Here is a 21867-nt window from a genome sequence, read left to right on the forward strand (position 1 = left end):
TAACAAAAAACTATCCCAATATGTTTTTATTCCAATCTCCTGACGTCAAATTTGCGTAACAGCTGACGCATGCAACGGGCGGTCACCCGCAGGGTTTTCTGAACAAACCAATCAAACACTCTCTTCGTTCATAGGAGGTCACTTTCGTTTGCTTGAAAAACGAATAACATTGCCTACATTGAGCGACTTGTCTAGTCTAATTGGCTCACAAGAGGCGAAGAGCATGCTCAAGTGGAGAGGGATTCAATAGGGCCGAGCCACTGCACTGAAAATCGATAACTTCATAGATAACTTCATATACAATAAGCTTCACAGATTTCTGTATGAAGCTTACTGTATAAAAATGCAATCCGGTAGCTGCATAAGCAGCTCTTCAGTGTCACTGAGTGATAAAGAGTTCAATTAGATGCAAATTTGTGCCACTCACGCCTACATGCCAATGTCGAATGATGATTGTCCGATGATTATCAAGTGTGGTTATGATACATGTATAAATGTGGGCTTTCCCAGAGTAAATCTCAGTTGAGGTTCCGCGCCTGTCCTGTGTGTTTCCTTCTTCGTCCGGTGTCGTTTGTGCGGTTACATGATGCATTCTAATGGTAAAACAGATCCTCAGCAAAGTGTTCCAGCAAAGCAGTACGAGGTCATAAATGTGCTGAAAGTGCTCGAAAACGTTACACAGCCACACAAAAAGTTTTATTACATGCAAATAAACCCAAGCAATCTGATAGGTGCGAGTAGCCAGTGCCTGAGCGATCAGTGGCAGCCATCTTTTATTCTTTTCGGAACAGGGCAGCCTGCAGCTAGTATTCAGAAGAAAATTCAGTTTTGTTCGGCATATTAATGCATTTTTATTGCGTACCCGTCAATTTGACGCATGAGTTTTTGCGGTTTTGTGACGTCGCGTGAGAGGCAGGTGAAGTGGGTGCAGCCAGAAAACTTTTGACCAATAGCCGAGGGCTAATGACGAAGATGCATCGAATCAGAAATAACTATTTTTCTTTTGTTCGGTCAAATCATGCATAATTTGTGTGTACACGTTATATCAGATGGGGAGCTATCGCAGTTTTCGTGACGTCGCGTGTAATACAGGTGAAATGAGGGTGGTCCAAAAAAGTTTTTGACCAATCGTGGAGGGCTGATTGCAGAATTGGAATAGAAAAGTTTGGAATAGTTTAACGTTATAGCGCCCTGCTTTGGATCGTTTCAACAGCATTGAGATCTGGCAACATCATAATATTGCTGAACACGATACCGAAACACAATATTTGTGTGCTTTCCATCTTCTCATCAAGAACGCTGTGCAGAGCACACACAGTGCTCATCCCAATGTCAAATTAATTTACGTACACAAAATTGGTTTAAAATTAATATGCATCTCACAGCATGCATATCTATACACATCATGCCCATTGGCGCCCACCCTCACCCATTACGTTTGTAATAGTTATTTAAACTGTGGAATTAACAAGGCTTCACTATACAACTCATACCATGCACCAATAGCGATTATCAGCACACAAATACTCTGACCATTTCAGTTGTGGAAGCATGCAATGACCATAGTGACTGTGTGTGACATTAGCAAACAACATGGAGGAAGGAAGTCCACGAACCTATCCTGATCTTGAAGTGGTTAAAGGAATGCTCGTTGACATGGTGAAGCTGCTCCTGCATCCTCAGTGCATATTCTGCCATGGCCACTACATGTACATTGTTTGCTATGTCCTCTTGCGTCATGGTGAGGCCTGAGGCTGCCATATACGTGTAGCCCGTCGTCTTGATTTTCTCTATGCACCTGAACTGTTCCTCTGACAGCAGCTGCAATACATTTGCAAACATTTTCTTCCATTGCATTTTCTTCCAACGCACAATAAAATGAGCATTCGTCACCTGATTTTGAGTTTGTTAACAAATACAACATTAGGAGAGCACAGAATTTTTCGGGCAACCTTATCAAACAACTGCCACTCCACTGTGGCACTCAGTAAAATGAAAAGAAATCCCTGGACAAGTGAGACTCATTGGCATATGTTGGAGAAAACACCTAGACGAGCGAGATTCCTCTTTGACACAGAGAAGGTTAATTTGAAATCACAAACATTTAGCGTCCTATTAACCTGACAATAATGTTGGTTACTAAACTTGTAGCATGTGCTTTACACTGTGACACTCGTCGCAGTCCGATTAGAAAACTTTTCAACGCTCTTCAAATGATGTTTCCCCATCAGACAGACATTACCGCAAGAGCAGGTATATGTGCATCAAAATGGGAAAAATATGCTGCAATCATGGCTGCCCCATGTTGCATAATTACATTTTCTTCAGCAATCCTAATCTTTTCAACTTATCCACATGACCCCGACTGTATCTATCAATGTACTCTGGGCTATCCTTTACATGCTACTAGCTGTGCTGTACAGCAGAGACTGTCATGCAATGCGCTTTACCACCAGATTTACACAACCCAAAAAATATCTGTAAGGGCCCCCTCACCAGGGTGTTTTTCCATTTTAAAAGGACAAAACCAGGGCACACAATGCAGTTTGACAATTGTGTCTACAAAGTATTACATTGCTGTGTGCCGCAGTAACAGCTGGAATTTCAAACTAAATGTGCGCCCTTCTTCTAGAGAGAGCCCAGCTTCCAGGCAGAAAGTCAAGGTCAGACGCACAAATATGCCTATGTAATTCACGTTGCTAAAATGCAACTCCCTGTGACATGCGACTTCGAGAATTATTCAAGGCAGCAGCAGTTATTTGACTGATCTGTTACTTCAATAGATGATTTAAAATGGAGAAATAAAAACTACAAACCAAATGTTTGTGAGTCCTTGTTTTACTCTGTATCATAGTGAGAGACATACTTATGTTTCATTTATTTGTTACCACACAGTGCGGTCATGAAGGCAAAAAACACAACTATCTCCAAATGTGCATACACTGAGGTATCCATTTTAACGTAGAGCTGAAACAGCCACACAACAACGCAGGTGTTCTTGAGCAGAGCGCATGAAATCATGCACAGCACAAAACAAGACAAACATAACAGCTCACATGCACTACTCAGCAAAAACACGAGAAAGAAAAGAAAAAAAGACAGCACGGCCTGTTATGTATTCATGACGTGATCTGCTGCTCTGGTATGGGAGAATGCAGGGAACACTTGTGGAGGCTCGACAAGCGGAGAGAGTGTCAATGTTGGCAGAAAAGCTCACCTCTCAAAATCATGGGTTCACGACATTTCAAATGTTTCTATTTCTGCAATTATTGAACTAATTTGAACAATGAATGTGGCAGAACGCTCCCTAGAGGGCACATAACAATTTCCAACGTATAACCAAAATTTGCTAAGGGGCCTCGTGAGCAGCACTTTAACTTGTTTCCTACTGGTATGCCCAGTGAGCATCGTTAGTTTGCTAATGATGGTTTTGATGGCATGAGCAGCAGCGAGTCAGAGGGTGCTGCCTTTTCATCGGAATTTAATGTGGAGAGCAATGACAGTGAGTGCACTGCAAGTTTGGGTTTTTGCACCCTCTCAAGCCATCCAGCACCAGACAGCTGAAATGCATACCGGAATTTCAATTAATGCAGTGTCAGTAAAGCTCAGCAAAATATGACAACTTATGTAAGACTTGCAACATTCCCCCATGTTTTACATTAAGGAACTGCTCTGCCACATGGTATGCCCAACTACGGGGCTTCTAGTTATTTTTTTTTTTGTCCCGGGAGCACTGTTAAAGACAATATCTAGTTCTTTAGAGATAGTAGCTAGTGGGCAGCAAAATATTTTGTACAGTTCACTATCTTATAGCATTCTTTTGTTTTTAGGTACAAGCATCTATTAACAAGTTTTCTTAAATTTTGCCCGATGATACTGTTTTTAGCAATTAAAATTTTGTGTTACTGCATAGAATTCGTTAATAAAACTTCCACGCATGGAAAGCCTACTTATTCTGTTTTCTTTCTTTTCACTGCATAAAATATTGAGTGTAATAGTTCCTTCGGAAAAAAAAAAAATCTACTGTGACCTACAAACAGCCCCCATTTTCCTCATGGTAGAGAAAGAGTTAAGCTTGAAAATCTAGTGCACATTCAAAAAGAAAATGAAAAAGCACAATACTCCTGCAGGAAAAACAATTTTAGGCTAATAAATTTTCCATTGCTTACCTCATCAAAGTCCGCAATGATTTCATTTAGCAAGCGCAGGCATTCCACACCTTCATTGTTGGCTTCTAATTCCATATAGAATTCACTGAAGTTTGGAATGGATGCAAACATGATGCCAACACTGTCACGCTGCTCGTGATATAGGTCCTGGAACCAGTAAGTTAAACAGCAGCAACTGTAAGTCTACTTCTGCTGTTTGTTATGTGGCACTTCTTTAGTATCAACAGTTGTTAAGAAGATAACAGTGTCAAAAACAGTGTTAACAAGTGTCAACAAGATTACAAGTGGTTCAAACATAAAAATCATGAGTAACAAACAATGTCAGGTCAGCAACATGATGACACAGTGATTAATAAAAGTAGCATTCCAGTGCAGTTACAATGTGATCAGCTTCAGAAACACTATGTGTTGAAGAATTGCACCGCTTGATAGATTGCAGGAAAAAAACTGTACTACATAAAATCTCATAAATAAATCTAAAACAAACTTGACTACTCAGAAATACCAGCAATACCTGAAATATGTTAACCTCTTCACCCTTTCTCCGCATTAGAATATGCATGCCAGGAGTTGCTTTTGACAATCTCGTAATCAGAAAAACAAATTGTATGACGTGTTTGCAAAATGTAACTACCTCTTAACATACCTTTGTAAACAAGGTGACAGCTTTAGCCACTCAACCATTTCACGCAAAGCACTCACAAAAGCAGTCATAGAGGCATACCTCGTGCCTGTGATCAGATGAGAGGAAGTACTCGGCGACATGTGCAGGCAAGATATTTCCCAGTAACTTTCGATTGTACGCCTGCAGGTCTTCCATGTCTTCCTTCTCTTCCATCGCTTGAAGCTTCCATAAAAAGTCAAGGCGAGATGTGGCCTCGGTTTGGAAGCCATGGATCACCAGGACTGCTATGTAGAGGCACAGCACGAGCACCACCACGGTCTTCAGGTAAAGCACATTAGTGGCGCTAGGAGAAAAAAAAAAAAGTTTCCGGGTAAGATTAACGAAGGAGCTTTTGTAAGTGTCCTTAAATAGCTGAGCGGCTGGTGGCAAGGGAGAACTTGCGTAAATACTAAATAACGAGTCATTAGCATGCGAAAATAAACACAATATTGGCAAACGGAGGCCGCAGGCGAGCACCTGAGATTATAATAAAGCAGGCAGGGCAGGATCTCCAGGGCACCCAAGGGGCAGCAGGGGCCCTAAAGCTGGAAACAGGGCGCTCCGTGCGTGGGGCCGCCGAAACCGGAGCGGGCCGAGGGACGCTCCGTCCGCAAACGGCTAACAGCCGATCTTATGCAGCCCCGAAACAGGGAGACCTCGGCAAGCCCCCAACTCGCGGACCAATCCAGATTCGAACTTTGTCGTCCACGTTAGGGACCAATATAAATTTACGTTGTTGTAGGTTGGCGAACGAGTACGGAACCAGCTGTATTTCAGCTAACAGACAGCAGTGCGCAAAAATGAATCAGTAATGGTTGAGGATCAAAACACTTTAGTGTAGAGGGCAGAACAATGATACATACCGTTATTTACCGCCCAATGTATAGCAAGGCGAACCATGGCACAATGCGCTTTTGATAACTGCGCTGTGCATGCGCGGGAAGTTGGTCGTGTCGGCTCATAACATAACCAAAATTCATTTGGCGCTACTATAAGTTCTAGTTAGAGTGTACTAGAATATGCTAGTTATAGTAGAGTATGCTCTAGTTCTAGGCACCGGTTGAAGTGTACTAGAATAGTTGAAGTCAACCAAAAACATGCGCCGTTAGCCGCCATTATCCCCTATTACAAACCAAGGATTGACTTGAATTGACTTCGGTTGGCACGCCAACGCGGGTTCCAGCGCGTTAGTTTGGTTTCACTTTTCCTTTCCCGTTTGAAATGAATAAGGGGCCCGACTAAGAAAGTACATGATTGGGGCCTTGTAACGAGACGTAAAGATTATAATCAAAAGTAGTATCCAGATCTGCACGGGCTACCACTTCCCTGTGATTTAATGCTAACATACCTCCATCAGCCGAAACATCATTTGTGCAATTTTATGGAGCAGACAGGATGAACGCGCAAACTTTGCAACACATCGGGCCGTTCTTTATTCGTTTTACGGACCACATTCGGACGGACGCACTCATTGGCCTTCTTTGGCGGCGGCAGAGCGGCGCACGTTCTTGCCACGTAGCGCGCTGAACCATGGCTGGACCTAGGGGCATATTAAAGAAAAGGTTGCTGGAGTGGAAACCGCCTGTACCGACCCATAGAGGACAGTGAAGCCGTAGTGGCCATCGTGTGGTCCACAGGAAACCGGCCGCGTTGCATATCGAGCGCTTTCGCCGCCGTTTTTACAGCGAGGTTGTGTATATAGCTACCCTCCGGCGGTGGTCGATGTCCGTCCGTCTACGCGTCGTGTCGACACGAAAAAAACTCTCTAGTTTCTCGCGAATGCTTTGTAGCTCTCAATCTAATATAGGTATCTCGGACAAAACATACTGAAATTGGCAGCTAAGGTGACTCTATCACTACGCCGAGTTTCATTTACTTGTCACGGTCAAGTCGTAAACTTATTTTTCACGGCCAAGTTGTAAACTTTACAGAATTCCCGTCTGCTGTCAATACACGGGCTTCTACGTGAGGGAAACGGACAGCCCCAATGTTTGTATAATAATAATAATAATAATAATAATAATAATAATAATAATAATAATAATAATAATACCTGTATACATAGGTGCGTCACATCGATTATGGATGATTAGAACGAACGAAAGAAAAGTAATAATTTCTCCTTAGACGCCTTTTTCCCGATTAGCGAAAAAGGCGTCGTTTGACCAATTGCTATTGGCCAAACGTTTTCGGGCTGCGCCCACTTAACTGTCTGTCAAGCGACGTTACAAAACCGCAAAAAGTCACCACGTCAAAGCGACATGAACGCATTGAAGACACATTAATATGGCGAACAAAACTGAAACATTTCTGCATAGCCGGATCGTTCTGAAAGGAATAGAAGATGGCTGCCCGCCGATCACCGCGCGCACTGGCTACTTGGAGCTGACGGGGAGCCATTGATTTATTTGCGTATAATAAAAACATTTTGCGTGGCAGTAAAACGTTATCGAGACCTTTCGACACGCATACAACATCGCTCCGCCAACTCTACCTTGCTGAGGATCCATTTTAGCGGCATTTTTAACCTTCCGTTGCACGCAGCCGCAATTTTCGACCAGACACCACGTGCTAAGCAAGGGGAAGAGGACCAATCGCAGACGCCGGCACCACCCTCCTCATCCGGTTATCTAATTTCGCTGTGCTGGCTCGGCCCCATTGGAACGCTTTCCACTTGAGCGTGCTCCTCGCCTATGCTCAGCCAATTAGATAAGAAAGAGACTGCTCAATGTAGGCAATGCTATTCGCTTTGAAAGTAAAAGAAAGTGACATTCCATAAACGAGAAGCGCGTTTCATTAGGCTTTCTAAACAACGCTGCGGGTTACGTCGCCCGATGCTTGCGTCGATGATTACGTAAATTTGATGTCAGGAGATTGGTGTAAAAACAGATTGTAATAGTTTTACGTTATAGGGCCCATGGCTTCATTCGAATCGTCAGCTTATGTACGTGCATTGTAGCGCATCCGCCAAAGCGCGGTTGTAATTACCCCGACATAAGAGAAGATTTTCTTTGAATTATCAAGCCTAAAACGCAACTGGCGTTATATCTTAAATTATGCTCCAAATGTAACACAGCTTCCCTCTATCTCTCTTTCTCCATTTAAATCTATTTTTTACCTTTTACACTTGCGGGAAAACCAGCCCCTCGTTTCAAAGATGCGCATGCGTGAAAAGGGACGTGGTAGCGGTCGACAACAAAGCGGGAGCGCGCAACAGAGCGTGAACAGAACGGCAGCGTGAAACGATCGAACTGTATGTACGGGTGTCTTGCCGCCCTGCTACCTTCAAAGTGATTACCTTCTATGGGACGGCCCGTCAGCACGATGGGCGCACCCAATAAGTCGCGAATGCAGTTGCACCGGCGTGCGCACAAATCGTCCTTTGCTGCAGCGCATTTGACGCAGCCGAACAAAACCGTTTCTTCACGAGAGAGAGAGAGAGAGAGAGAAGGACGCATAGAAAGGCAGGGAGGTTAACCAGAGGTAGTTCCGGTTGGCTATCCTGCACGGGGGGAAGGGTTAAGCTTACGACGATTTCCCCCAGAACTGCTGGTTGCAGGACTGCTAATTAATGAGTCAACTTCAATACAGGCGCACCTTTGTGATAGCGTAAATGTTTTGAAGGATTTGGCGAGAAAATGCAAGCCCACAAAATGCGAATGACACACTTCTTAAAAACAAGAAGAAACAAAAAGCAGCTTGAGGTCGATAATTTCTGATATTATATAGTCGGAACCGGTTCACGTTAATCGGCGTTTCTTGCGGAACAAAAGTGAGAAAGAGGCATTAGGTCTTTTTATTTTTTTCCCTCTCTCTATTTCTCTTACAATACGCCGACTTGGCATCTTCGCTACGCGCGAACATCATCGAGCCCACTTGTCGACTATAGATGACCAATTATCCAACTTTTACAGCCGGGCGTGTGGCCCGATTCCAGCTCCATGGTGTACGAGTGAATACAAGATGTGCATGCTATTGAGCATGGAGTTGCTCTTCCGTCTATACGTATGTACAGTCGGCGCGAGATAGGTCTGAAGGCCAATAGGGGCGAAAGCGAGCGCATTTATCGAGCGTCAACGAACGACGATCGATAAAGGAGGTAAAGGATTTCCCCGACGAAAATTAGGTGCGAGCCGGTAATGCGTGTGTAGGTCTATGTACAAAGATTCTTGCGCACGAAAAACAAAATGACACTGTGCTTTCATCGCATTCGTCTCAACGTTGAGTTCACCAATCGTTTGCCATATAAACTACAGCAGCGCAGTACTTAATGTTCGAAGCGTGCAACGCATGCAAGGATTTGGACTGCGTTAGTAGTACTTCCTCTTTTTTCTTCTTTTTCTTTTCTTCTTCTTCTTCTTCCTTTTTCTTTTTGCCGCGCGGTTTGCCATATAAATACGGTACGTTATGGTTAAACAAATGCGTGCAAGCTTTCTTTGAGAAGAAGCTGAATAACCTGCCCTGTGGAACTTATGGTTCATAATTAACCTTGCGTAGCCTGTAGGCTGGCCCGTTCTTATTCCAGTGCCTCTAAGCACATTTTCTCCTGTGGACACAGTCACAGCAGATGGAGAGCATCCGCTGCAGACACGGGGGCAGCGGACTATGGGAACCTCACAGGCCGAATCTTCATGTGCCATGGGCCCCACGCCCAGTTTGCAGAATTGGTAAGGGCTGCGCCAGCCCTGTCTCCGGAGAGAGACTTCCTACTTCACAGCTTCAAGGGTTGTGGCAAAGAATGTCTCAAGCGTACGTCACAACGCGTGCCTAAAAGTGCGCGTCATGCTCCGAGGTAGCTCTGGCACTGCACCAAGCGGTGCAATATGACACCAAGTCTTGAAATCGGTCGTCTATACGCGTATGTTTTGTTCTATTTTGTTATTTGGTGCGCGCGTCACACTTCCTTTTTTTTATTTTCTTTACAGCTTTCCCCTATTTCGCCTTGAAGAATTAAAGCATGACAGGCGGTTGTTAACCTCCACAATTTTCACTGAAGGCTCACAAGTATGCTACATGTATAATACAGGCATGCTACGCAGGAGTAAAGGCTCTAAATGCGCGCTACGAAGCCTCATACGTGCCCAGAAAATGTCTTGCATGACTCCGATGGACGCGCATAAACGATTTCGTACCCAGGAACGAAGTTCCACAGGCTGTTGTCCCACGTGAAGCTCAGTGCGCAGAAAGGCAAGCTGAAGATGAGCAGGAGCACCAGCTTCTCGACTGTCGTCAGCACGAGTACAGCTGCGCAGGCTAGGAGCACCAGAGCCATACAGAGCATGAGGTACTGCAAAAAAGAAAAAAAAATAATTTGAAATGAGGCCAAAAGCTATCAAGGGCTTCCGAAACCTTCTTTTGAAATATAGAAGGGCAAAAGAGTACGGTTAACCAGGCTTGATTCGAGGCGTGGTAACTACTTTTTACAGAAATTCATTAACATATTGGCGCACTGCATCTTAAAGCTGATTCATACAAGCCACCAACAGCTGCGGTCCTATCTCGTCCCTGTATTGCTAGGCGCAACAAAATAGATGCGCACGCATGGTCACTAATACGTTTACGGAATTCAAACAACGGCAGCGACCTGGCAACATCAGCTCGGATACAATGTACCAACAAACTTTATTCCGTTACCCGTTTCACTCTAATGTTTTGACTCCAGATGACGCCGTCAATACGAAATACCGTACTTATTCGAATCTAGAACGACTCCCGAAATTTGGAGTCAGGACAAAGAAACAACAACAACAACAACAACAACAACTGAATTCGACTGCGGAAAAATATGCAACACTGTCGAGATGTTTCAATTTCAGAAAGATCGCATTATCAGATCAGCCGAAATTCTGTCCCATGCCGCCGCAACCCAGTGCAAAGTGAAGCAGACATTGTTATTATCGACCTCTGAAGCGTGGGAAACATTCAGGCGTGCTTTCCAGTGACGAGATGATTTGCCGCGTCCCAGAAAAGGCTATTAGGTTCAGCCTGGGCTTCGACCTCTCGAGTGCGGGAAACATTCAAGCGGGCATATAATTTCCCTCTTCCCCGTAAAAGCGTCACCCCTGTACGCCCTGAGTAGACACAGAGGGGAGGACCCAAAGGAGAAGACACGAAGGGGAAGAGCTCGTCGACTTCACGACTTGACAAAGGCACTGACACTTCCACAAGCTCCCCGTTTTACAAGAAGACATCGACGACCACGAGGGGTTATTTAAGGCAGTCCTGGCCCCTCTGTTAGGCAGAACTGCTCGGACTCGGATAGAGTCACAGCCATGTACCACTAAAGTGAATACATTCTTTTCAACTTTTTTTTTTTAATCATCGCGATGCCAGTCTTCGTCGTCGTTTCCTGATTCCTGCGGTGAAGACCCACCTCACGCGGTCGAGATCGTATCAACATATCGAAGGCATGTCGAAGCAGACAGACGCCTCAACTTGTTCCAAGCGATGCCTCAAATACTCGCAACCTCCTTCGCCTGTTATGATCTCCGTCGTTACGGACATTCCCGCGGCTCTTGGCTTCCCGATAAGAACAGCAGCTTCGTGCTCATGTATCATCTTTATTTGTTGCATTTAGAGTGCGGCATTCAAGTGCCCAACACCTTCTGTGTGAACATCTTCTTTTTGTGAACATTTATGTTGTGTGAACTCATGTATTTCCTGTGAACATTTCGGTTTTGTGAGTATTTATGCTATTTGAACTCTTCTGTTGGGCGCGAACATTTATTTATGTTGCGGTACTGAGACTTAGTACGTGAATGTTCGTTCATGTGTTTATTAGTCCAGTTTGGTGACTGTTGATAACTTACCGAAGATAGCTATCATGCAAGAGAAGAGTAGCCGGCGCCGCACATAGGCACCAACCTCTCTTTAAAGACATTTAACAAACAAACAAACAAACAAACAAACAAACAAACAAACAAACAAGAAAAAAAAGAACAGCAGCATCTTTTTAACCCTCGTGGCATCGATTTCTCTGCGGTCAGCAGCGTCGGGCGGCTGCGGCCAAACCGCACCCTGAAATCTAAGCCAACCCCGGACTTTCGTACATTATTATATTATACATTGCAGCAAATACGGCACCTCCATCGTTTCAGTGCTCCGCGACGCCGGTACTCTCATTCTCGGACACCGCGTCGCTCTGGTAAGGCACTCACCTCAGGCACGTTCACGTAGTTCTCTTGCATACACGTTACGTTTGCTACCATCGTGAAATTGTCGTCGTAGTACCAACACGACGCGACGTCCTCGGATTCGGGCAAAATCTGCAAGAAAACCAACAAGTATGTCTGACCACATCAGCACACGGTCAGTGCTCCATGCGGTAAATTTTCATGCGATATCGGTACACGAAGAAAACACCACTCACCGCCGATGTCATGCAGCCGACGTACACAATGATTAAGATTACAATTGAAATAACTTGGCTATGCAATCTGTTTCCCGTGAGTTTCTCGGAAATCTTGTAACACTTGGAAGGAATCACAGCTGTGAAAAGCTAAAACAAATGAGAAAAGAGAAAAAAGCAAGCAGGAGAGTATATTAAACACAGGCAGAACACATTGCTGGCGCCATCCACACGTCGCCATTTGTTCCTTAGAAGAGTTAACTGCTGGGCTAGTTGGTGATCTTGCATACTGAAAAGATTTTGCGCCAAAAAACACAACACACACAAGAAAGAAGCGCCCGTGGTGTTGTCGTCTTTCTTGTGTGTGTTGTGTTTTTTGGCGCAAAATCTTTTCAGTATGCCATTTGTTCCCTTTACGAGTAGAAAATTTTTACATTCGCATTCCTGCACAATAATTCGAGCAGCAATGAATGTAGATGCATGTTCGGATGCAATGCAGTTCTAGAAAATTTACACATAAGCCCACATAATGCAACGATTTCTCTCGCTCAATCCCATTCCTTCCTTATCGCGAACGACTTAGTACTGGCGTATCCTGAGCTGTAACGATGCCATCCCCATGCTATTCCGTTTCACACTTCAGTTCTCCGAGCGGCGCTCCGCCCCCCTCCCCCCCCCCCCCACGTTATCACAGCGGCATCAGCCAGCCGTGAACGGTGGATGATAAGAAAGGAATAGGATCGAGTGAAAGGAATAGTGGTACTTTTGTGGACTCCTACACACAAAAAAACAATAACGAGAGAGCGAGAGAGAGAGAAAGAGAGGAAAGAAACTAAGAGAGGCAGAAGAAGGAGCAGAGAGAGAGAGAGATAGAAAGGGGGAGCGAGATACATCTGCCAACGATCCGCGCAATATATATGAGGACAGCCGTCAATAACTGCGGACATAACCAAGCCAGTGAAAAGCCCATATCAGTTACCTATGCGAGGTATTCCAACAACAAGGATAAATACTCCATAAAGACGAACTTGGCGCTGTGTTGCAGCAAGCAGGGCAAACACGCTTTGCTGCATAACGAACCGGAACGAGCGCAGACGGAATCCCGGCGCAGCATGTCGACCGGGTGCTATTTGCGGGGCGGGTCATATAAATTTCCTATGGGCAAACGCGGTCGAGCTCGCTTCGAAGAATCGAATGCGCCGCTTGTTCAAACACGCTCGAGCGCCAGATATGACCGCGGTCACCGAAATGCCCTGAATAATACGTGGCACAAGAAGCTGTCCGCCAGCACTGTGTGCGCACTAGCATGGTGCTTTACGCATTGATACGATAATATATATACGCGAGCAATAACTTCAGCCGTAAACAAGAAGTTCTGTCGAATCACATGCGGCACGGCACCAACGTTAAGTATAATGTCTTTAAGCGGTGACCCAGTCTGTCATGCCCTAATGGTGTCAGCGGGGTCTGCGAAGACGAAACATATTCTACCAAAAGAGTTATACGCTCCGATTTACAAAAGTCGTGTATATGCGTAGACGTTTGCGTTTGGAACGGCCGTTGGCCTATGGTGATGGCGAACGAGATGATAGCGGAGCCGCAGGTAAATGGCAAACAGAAGGAAACTTATTGCAATGCCCTATCGTTGTATTACGTAATTTTAACAAGTGTCTGTTACACACGTATTAGAGTGCCTGCCTCACTGTTCCACCGTATTCAACTAAGCAAACATTATATATTGACCCCTTTCGCGGAGCAGTTAGTTCTAAAGAAACGAGATGGCACTTTCGGCTACGCGCCGTACGTCGCCTCAGCGATAGCGCACGAATAGGAAACCAATACCGCTTCTACCTTGCTTCTGTGTGATGAGCTGTCGGAAATGCAACTGAGTTCTCGCTAGCATACTGTGCTCCAATCATGCTGGACTGAATCATGTGGATTGAAGATGTGTGCAGTAATTGGCTGCAAAAATAGCGACTGGCATGTTAAGGAACGGAATGAATATGCGTGGCAAAGTTCGCGGACCACTGCTGCAACTGTCCGTATTTTTTACCGGCACTTCGAGATGTACGGCTTTCCTCGAGGATACACTAATTTGCTCATCCGCCAGCGTTGTACCGCTAACCTTCGGAAAGGTTTCAGCCCCGCAACGTCGGCAAGAGTGAGTACTGCTCGTTAAACAATGACAAAGGGAGTAGCGCCGCTTCCTGTCGGAGCAAGTTTCACGCACAGCATCTACACACATTCACCCCAACTGGAACGGTAACTTACGCCCATTCTATCGCCAACGTGTCAAGAACAAGTGAATGGGCACACAGTTGAATATGTGTGCCCTATATACGCACAATAAATGACGGACTACACCGACAGCGCACGAACGGTCGAAGCTGAATGTTTCGTGACGGTCCACAAGAGTAAGCAAGTTACTATAGTGCGGAAATAGATCTTTGCTATACAAGGTATTACAATGTACAAAACAGCTACGTTTCAGGCCTTGTGCGCGCCAAGAACAAATCTAACGGAACTCAGCACCCTCGCTAAGATTATGCAGAAAATAATCACATAGTGACCGCATCGAGGAAATGTTTTTACTGAGTCAGAAACGCGACAAGCCGCTGCTTCAAAATATTTGCCAAATAAAGAACTAAGAGCAAAGCACTAATCCTGATTCAATTCGTGAGCAGACAGTTAGGATAGCTTGGAATACATATTCAGTCCTGCTTTTAGAACAAGCCCCATATACGCTACCCGCGCCGTTTGGTCATAGCTTAATCAGCTCCGAAAGCGCTCTTGCATATTCTCTGAAGCTGTGGTCAAAGCTTCGTGTCACCCACCCAGTCGTCAACTACGATATCTTCCTAAACAGAGGTTTGATAGCCCACGCCGGTGTTCTACATATACATTGTAAACACGGAGGCAACGGAGGCAGCTGAGGCAAGCAATGAACGCGTCAACAAGTCACGTTATCAAATATGGCAGCGCCCAAGGGATCGCCGCGAAAAGAGCCTCGCCTCCCTCCCTCCCTCCCTCCCTCCCTCCCTCTCTCTCTCTCTCTCTCTCTCTCTCTATATATATATATATATATATATATATATATATATATATATATATATATATATATATATATATATATATATATATATATATATATATATATATATATATATATATATATATATATATATATATATATATATATATATATACTTTCTGATAACTTCCTGGCCGGCTCGTCACGTCATCTAGCGTGTACTTTAGCAACGTCATCTAGTAATCGCCGACACATTTCAAGCGCAATGCCGGTGACGCTTAGCGCGTTCGTTTTTGTGCAAAGTATGACCGGATACGAGAAAGTTAACCTGCTTCGATGACGCTATGTCACGCGACGCGCATACCTGGACGTTATCCGAGGGATCTTAGTGAAGCTAAGTTTTGCAACTTCATTCCAGTCAAGATAATTATTTTATTGAGTTTAGCAAAGCTTGATTTGGTTTGACGTTATACGAGCAGAATGATTGTTGAAGTTGGTTGACGTGCGTTGATTGGCTGAACGGCGTTCTTTGTGCAATCACGGCAGTCAAGTAAATCGTCGATTAACCTAAGAAAAATGTGACACGGTGGCACGAATTTCGCTAATAGGGTTTCGTATGCATCAAGGTGAAATGGAGGGCACGCTTGCGAAGAAACCAGCGGCGCAAATAAAAGAAAACACAGAGAAAATTTTCGCTACAGCATTGCAAGAAAAGCAACTGCGCAGGGTGTGAGTAGACATAGTGGTGTTTTACACCACTCGCCGCCTCTCAGATGGACTGCTACAGATGAAAAGTCGCGGCTTTGAACCTGTTGTTTTATAAAAATTTCAATGCGTGCTGCCGAGAAGGTAAAGAGAATGGAACGCAGAAGCGGTATCCCAGAGGTCAACCTAGAAAGCTCAACGCTGCAAGTCGGCATTATATACCTCTGAAACGGTGCTGTATATGAAAAGCGGGAAGAAGCTTTGCCGTACTGAAAAAAAAAGAGCACTACGTTATAATATGCAACGCGCCAAATCGGTATATCGTTTACTTGTGTACAAAAGTGAGAGTATGAGTTTGCCTGCTGTCCTCGTAGTCTTATAAGTTTTTATTTTTATTTTTTCTATTTCCTCCGTGAACACGGACGTGCTCTGTTAGCGTTTCGTCGCTCCGTTCTAAGCTTTTGACAGTGTTTTGTGTGTTCATTACATATCTTTTTCAAGCGTTCCAAGCCAAGATTTAAAGATAGCAGGCTCTTTCTGTGGTCCAAACTTTCCATGTTTCACTTCTAATAAAAAAAAGAGAAGGAAGGAGATGAGTGAGAGTTGTTACCTCTAGATGCAGGCACAGGATGATACATATAACCATAATTATAAGGGCGATTCCTCCTATCTGGATGAACACCCGGATCCACGATCTGCGAAAAAAAACAAGACTTACGACAACAAGAACGTTGACGGCAGTGGGAGTTGAACGAACGACGAGCGGCTGACTTGTTTCTCTAGCGACCACCATATTCTGCGCATTCTAATCACATTTTCCTTTGTTTTTCTTCTTGATCGAGTTGTTTACGCTTGTGAGTGTCCGCCCGCCAGAGAACGCGAGCTGTGAATATTAGCGTTGCTAATAGGACGAGCACGGCTATAAACGTCACTCACACTGAGGCTTTGAGGCGATAAGAATAACACAGCTGCCGAAGTTTACGGTTGAGTAAACAACTGTCAACTACGTTTTATTTTTACAACTCTTTCGAATAGTTCTCGTTCGTAACTGCAGCGCCAATATAGTCTACTGATTAGTCGCTGGAACTCCCGGTGTTTTCATAAACTCTGCAACGTGTGTTCGTAACCTCGGCTTTTGCGGAGATGTCGGCTGCGTATGCTTGCGAACAGTGGCAGTTTCATGCCAATCAATCAATCAATCAATCAATCAATCAATCAATCAATCAATCAATCAATCAATCAATCAATCAATCAATCAATCAATCAATATAGGCAAAAATTTCAAGCTCTCATCGTGTGGACAGTGAACGACAGCGTGGCACACTTCTCAAACAAAATATAATAACTCGGTAGCGATTCTGAGCCTGTGCAGTTAACGAGCACAGTCATTACGGTTACCCGCACCTGCTACTTCCACAATGAATTTGCGTAACTGTGGTTACCGAACACAACTAAGCATGACGTACAGTCGAGCACTGGTAAGAATTTTTTGGTCGTGTTCTTCGTGCACCCACTTTATGCATGAATTATCAGTTAAATAATAGTCGAACCAGAGCACATACTATCTCGGCACATCGAGAGTAACAAATATGTTTACACTCTTTTTTGAGATCACTGGGGAAAAAAAAGCAACCCGAAGCTTTCTGACCCGAAGCTTTCTGCCATCGCAATGACCTTTAATTTTTTTCTCGCACTAATGTAGAATGAAGAAAACGTAAACGAAAGTATAGTTCGAAGAATACTTACAAGTCCAGTATGATCATGTGTATGATAAATATGAACACCAGCACAACTTCCGCACACACGATGTACACGCCCAGCATCGGATCCGGCTCCTTCATGTACTGCAGACAAGATGGAAGAGGGTCGAGGAGCAAGACATGTGACATAAATACGCGTGGCCAACAGAGAGAGAGAAAGAGAGAGAGAGAGATGCGCATTTATTTAAAGGTGACAGGCTGACTCCTCGAACGGTAGCCGGCTGCTCCGAAACTGGTAAGCTATTGCAGCAAAATTCTAACAACCTTATACAACAATATAGGCGATGTAAATATCAACACAACACACGTTACCCTAGACATTAAATGTATTTGCAATAGAGCGCAATTTGAGTAGTTTGACTCGATAAGCACCACCTATACAGTCCGCGAACCACGGCGACTTTGCGAACCAAGCAATGTTAACGCACTACTACGCATCTGACGCTACACCACTCGACAAATACCGGCGAATTTAGTGAGCGATAGCACCAACATTTTTCACAAAGTTTTGCAGCCAGAAAGAAGTTCTTGACGAGAAGCAGCGGTCTACTTTGGCCGCGGGATTTCAGAGTGGCAGCATACGTATCTGTACTTTAGCAAACAGCGCAAATAACGGGACAGAGAAAAAGCCGGGGCACTAATTTTTTTATTGGAGAAAATCGATCCTGTTATTATGTAGGAGCCTCTGAAAATTCAGTGGCGAGCGCTCACTCCTTAAGGCTCTGAACATGTGGGCGACGAGACAATAAAACAACACCGCTGCTCAGCTAGAGGCACGGAACAATATGACTTTTAATGACAACGGCTTCTGAAACAAGGAATTGATCCGTATTACCTCACTCGCAATTGCGGAGTTGAAGAACAGTGTACCTATAAGTGTAATGAAATAAATAAAAGCAATGCCGAGCCAAACTACTACGAGGCTTCTGGTATAGGCAAAAGCGCGCACGCACGCACGCATGCACGCATGCACGCAAGTAATGCAGACAGCAGTCCGTCATTTAAATTGCCGTATGGTCGAGGAAGAATGTACTACAAGGAACAATTGCACGCGGCGCATGTCACGGTTTCATTTGGTCATTTGCTTTCAAAGTTGGCAGAGGCAGTGCTCTCTTTGTCTTTTCTTTTGCCGTTCCTTGAGACAAGCCTATTTGCACGTACATCTAGTTCATTCTTCCCTCAATACGTGACGGTGCGTTGCCGAGAAATACTCGGGAATTTCGCCCGATCGACTCAGGTGCAAAAGACCCTGCAGGGCATCGTGACCGACAAAGAAGGAAAACGGGGAGAGAAAGCGAGACACGGGTGCGCGTGGGCCTTCGCGTACTGAAAGCCAAGACGGCGATGGTTTCGTGCAGTCGAGTGCACGCGGTACGCCTTTTCACTAAGAACTTTAATGAAAAGCCGTCGATTGCGGGCCTGTCAGTCCGGAAACTGCAGCGAACAATGGCGCCTAATTTTGGTTCCTAGCCATAGTGCTTACCTGCAGTATACTTCGCTGCATTGCAAAACTGCTCCATTGAAACAGCAGCGCCTAACACCGTAGTCCGTGTGCGCCATCAAAGTGTTAGCAGCATTAGTGGTAGTAGTAGTAAGAGTTAGTAGTAGTCATAATAATTAGTGATTAGTATTAGTATTAGTAATGATCGTGGTTCTTAAGGAAAAGAATGAAAGGCCTGGTAACTTTCTTTGTAGCCGTCGACACCTTAACGCTGCAATATGACAGAGGGGAAGAGGAGGGGGGGGGCGAAGGACAAAGAAAGTTGGAAAGTGATGGCCAGTCAGATGCACGGTGTCAGGATTGGGGGCTCAATCCCTTCGTCCGTGGTCCTTTGCCAAGATTGGAGTACGGCATGAATTCGAAGGTAGCTGGCCCATGCCGTCGTCCAACTTATTTACGCTGAGATCGTTGATGAAGTGAAGAACTGCTTCTCAACGAGAACGAGGAAAAAGGGGTTTATTTACAGAAATTAAATCAGTCTAACATGACTGCTTGAGAAAAAGAGTATCAGTCCAACATGACTGCATGAGAGAAGTGACTCAGTCTAACATGACTGCTCAAGAGAAGTGCCTCAGTCTAACATGACTGCATGAGAGAAGTGACTCAGTCTAACATGACTGCTCAAGAGAAGTGTCCTCAGCATTCGCACAACCACAGTTTTTATACACTCGATCCGCCGGTCCTACGACGCGGCGACTGTTCGTTTACTCATCACTAACGCGCCGCTGCTCTGCAGAACAGTTTACGTACACAAAGGCAACCGCGCTCTGATGCCCGACGACGGCGTTGGCGGGTGCCGTTCCGGGAACTATCGTTGCCGATCGAGGGTCGCTCGTTGTTCCGTGCCACTCCGAACCGTGAGAAGCACAAAAATACGTCGTTCCCGCGGCAGCTTGTCCAGCCGTGTCAAATCAGCTCCGCGTTGGGGAACTCTGGAATCATTGTCCACACACCGAACTCGTCCCGTCACAATGTCGATGGGGCTGGAGGAAGGAAGCGGGTTTTCAGCACAAAGGCCGCTTCTTTGAACGCCTCCCAGCTGCAGCGACGGAGAGGGAGAGGTGCGCGTCTTGCACCCCTTGTCGTAATCGGGTGGCAAGGTGGCAATCTTGCTTAGCGGCTCGCCATTCTTGACAGCGCCTCCATGGCCCGAAAAATCTCGACTGTCTAGCGCTGACAACCGCTAGGCAGGAAGAGAACGGCTGCTGGTCAGGGGGGGATTGATGTCTTGGCTCGCAGCGACCACTTGTGCATTGATGTCACCGCCCCAAAACATCCAACAAGGACAGGCAACTGCAAAATGAACCCCGCAACACGGCTCTGCGCCGAGATGGCGTGCATTGGCTATCACTTTAGACTCGCTAGGCTTCAAAAAAAAAAAAAAACAACAACAACATAAGTGCAGAAGCAAACAAAAAATGCTGCATTTCGCTATGCCAATTTCTGAAGCAAATTCCTGCTGACACATTCAGCAATCATCGAGGGAATCCTGCCAAATGAGAGGGGATCTTCGCTTAATAAAATTAACACTAGTAACCCTAAAATTTAGGCGGGACCCCCAAACGCAGAATTCAAATTAGCCTGCTCAAACCATCCGCATTGCTATGCAACTTTCCTTTCTTATATCTAGCGGAGAAGTTGTACTCTTGGAGAGTGAGGCTCCATCGGAGCAAGCGGCCGTTTTTGTGTGACATTTGATTGAGCCACGTCAGAGGACAGTGGTCGGTCTCGAAGATGAACTTCGCTCCGTACAAGTAACACGACAACTTCTGGGCGGCCCAAACCAAACAAGCGCATTCCTTCTCTGAAGCGCTGTAGGCTTCCTCTCTTACATTTAGTTTACGGCTGGCGTAGAGGATAGGATGCTCCTCGTTATCGTCGCCGACCTGACTAAGTACCACGCCCATACCTCTGTCGCTTGCGTCGCATTGAACTATGAATTCCTTTGTGTAGTCTGGCGCGCGAAGCACAGGGCGAGAAACCAATAGCGTTTTCAAACTTTGGAAAGCGTTCTCTTTGTCCTTATCCCAGTGTACGTTACTCGGTGCTCCCTTTCGGAGGGCGTCTGTTAATGGACTTGCCAATTGCGAGTAATTCGGAATGTACCGTTGATAGTACCCCACAAGTCCCAAAAATGAACGAAGGTCCGTTTTCCGGCGCGGCTGAGAAAATTCTCCAATCGTAGCTATTTTCAGCTCAGCCGGCAGTCTCATGTCCTGACCGACAACATGGCCCAGATAAGTAACCTGCGAACAACCAAACCTACACTTTTCCGCTTTCATCGTTAAGTCGACTTTAAACGTACGAAGCCTCGCATTCTTGTCGTAATAGAATTTGGCGTTCCTTTGAGCTATTTCCGTGTTCCTTTTGACTAGTTCTTGGGTTGCGCTTAGTCGCTCCAGTAAATTTAGCACGTATTCAACCACGGTTGGACTCTCCCCTCTTTCCTCCCACATCTCTCTTAACATTCTCAGTGGAGACCGGAGTGTCCTCCCATACACTAGTTCTGCTGGTGAGAACCCTGTCGCCTCATGTGGAACCGTTCGCAAAGCAAACAAAGTTGCCGGCAGACAGTTCTCCCAGTCCTCCTTGTGCTCGTAACAGAGCGCACGCAAAACTCGCTTAAGCACCGAATGCCACCTCTCTACACTGTTTGACTGAGGGTGATAGACAGAACTGTGTATTAACT

At 45.2% G+C, this 21867-nt stretch overlaps 1 protein-coding gene across 4 annotated transcripts in view; it reads right to left on the minus strand.

Annotated features, from left to right (window-relative positions):
- LOC135905462 (adenylate cyclase type 5-like) overlaps nt 1-21867 on the minus strand; it is a 291632-nt gene that overhangs the window by 19438 nt on the left and 250327 nt on the right. For all 4 annotated transcript variants that reach the window (XM_070531894.1, XM_065436412.2, XM_065436414.2 and 1 more), the window contains 8 exons: nt 17664-17761; nt 16528-16612; nt 12203-12331; nt 11991-12098; nt 9966-10120; nt 4894-5137; nt 4170-4316; nt 1617-1821 (listed from right to left, as the gene is read on the minus strand). In XM_070531894.1, coding sequence (XP_070387995.1) covers nt 1617-1821; nt 4170-4316; nt 4894-5137; nt 9966-10120; nt 11991-12098; nt 12203-12331; nt 16528-16612; nt 17664-17761 — 1171 coding nt within the window. The remainder of the gene's footprint in view (nt 1-1616; nt 1822-4169; nt 4317-4893; nt 5138-9965; nt 10121-11990; nt 12099-12202; nt 12332-16527; nt 16613-17663; nt 17762-21867) is intronic.

The sequence above is a fragment of the Dermacentor albipictus genome, chromosome 1 (assembly GCF_038994185.2).
Source record: "Dermacentor albipictus isolate Rhodes 1998 colony chromosome 1, USDA_Dalb.pri_finalv2, whole genome shotgun sequence".
NCBI classification, from domain to species: domain Eukaryota; kingdom Metazoa; phylum Arthropoda; class Arachnida; order Ixodida; family Ixodidae; genus Dermacentor; species Dermacentor albipictus.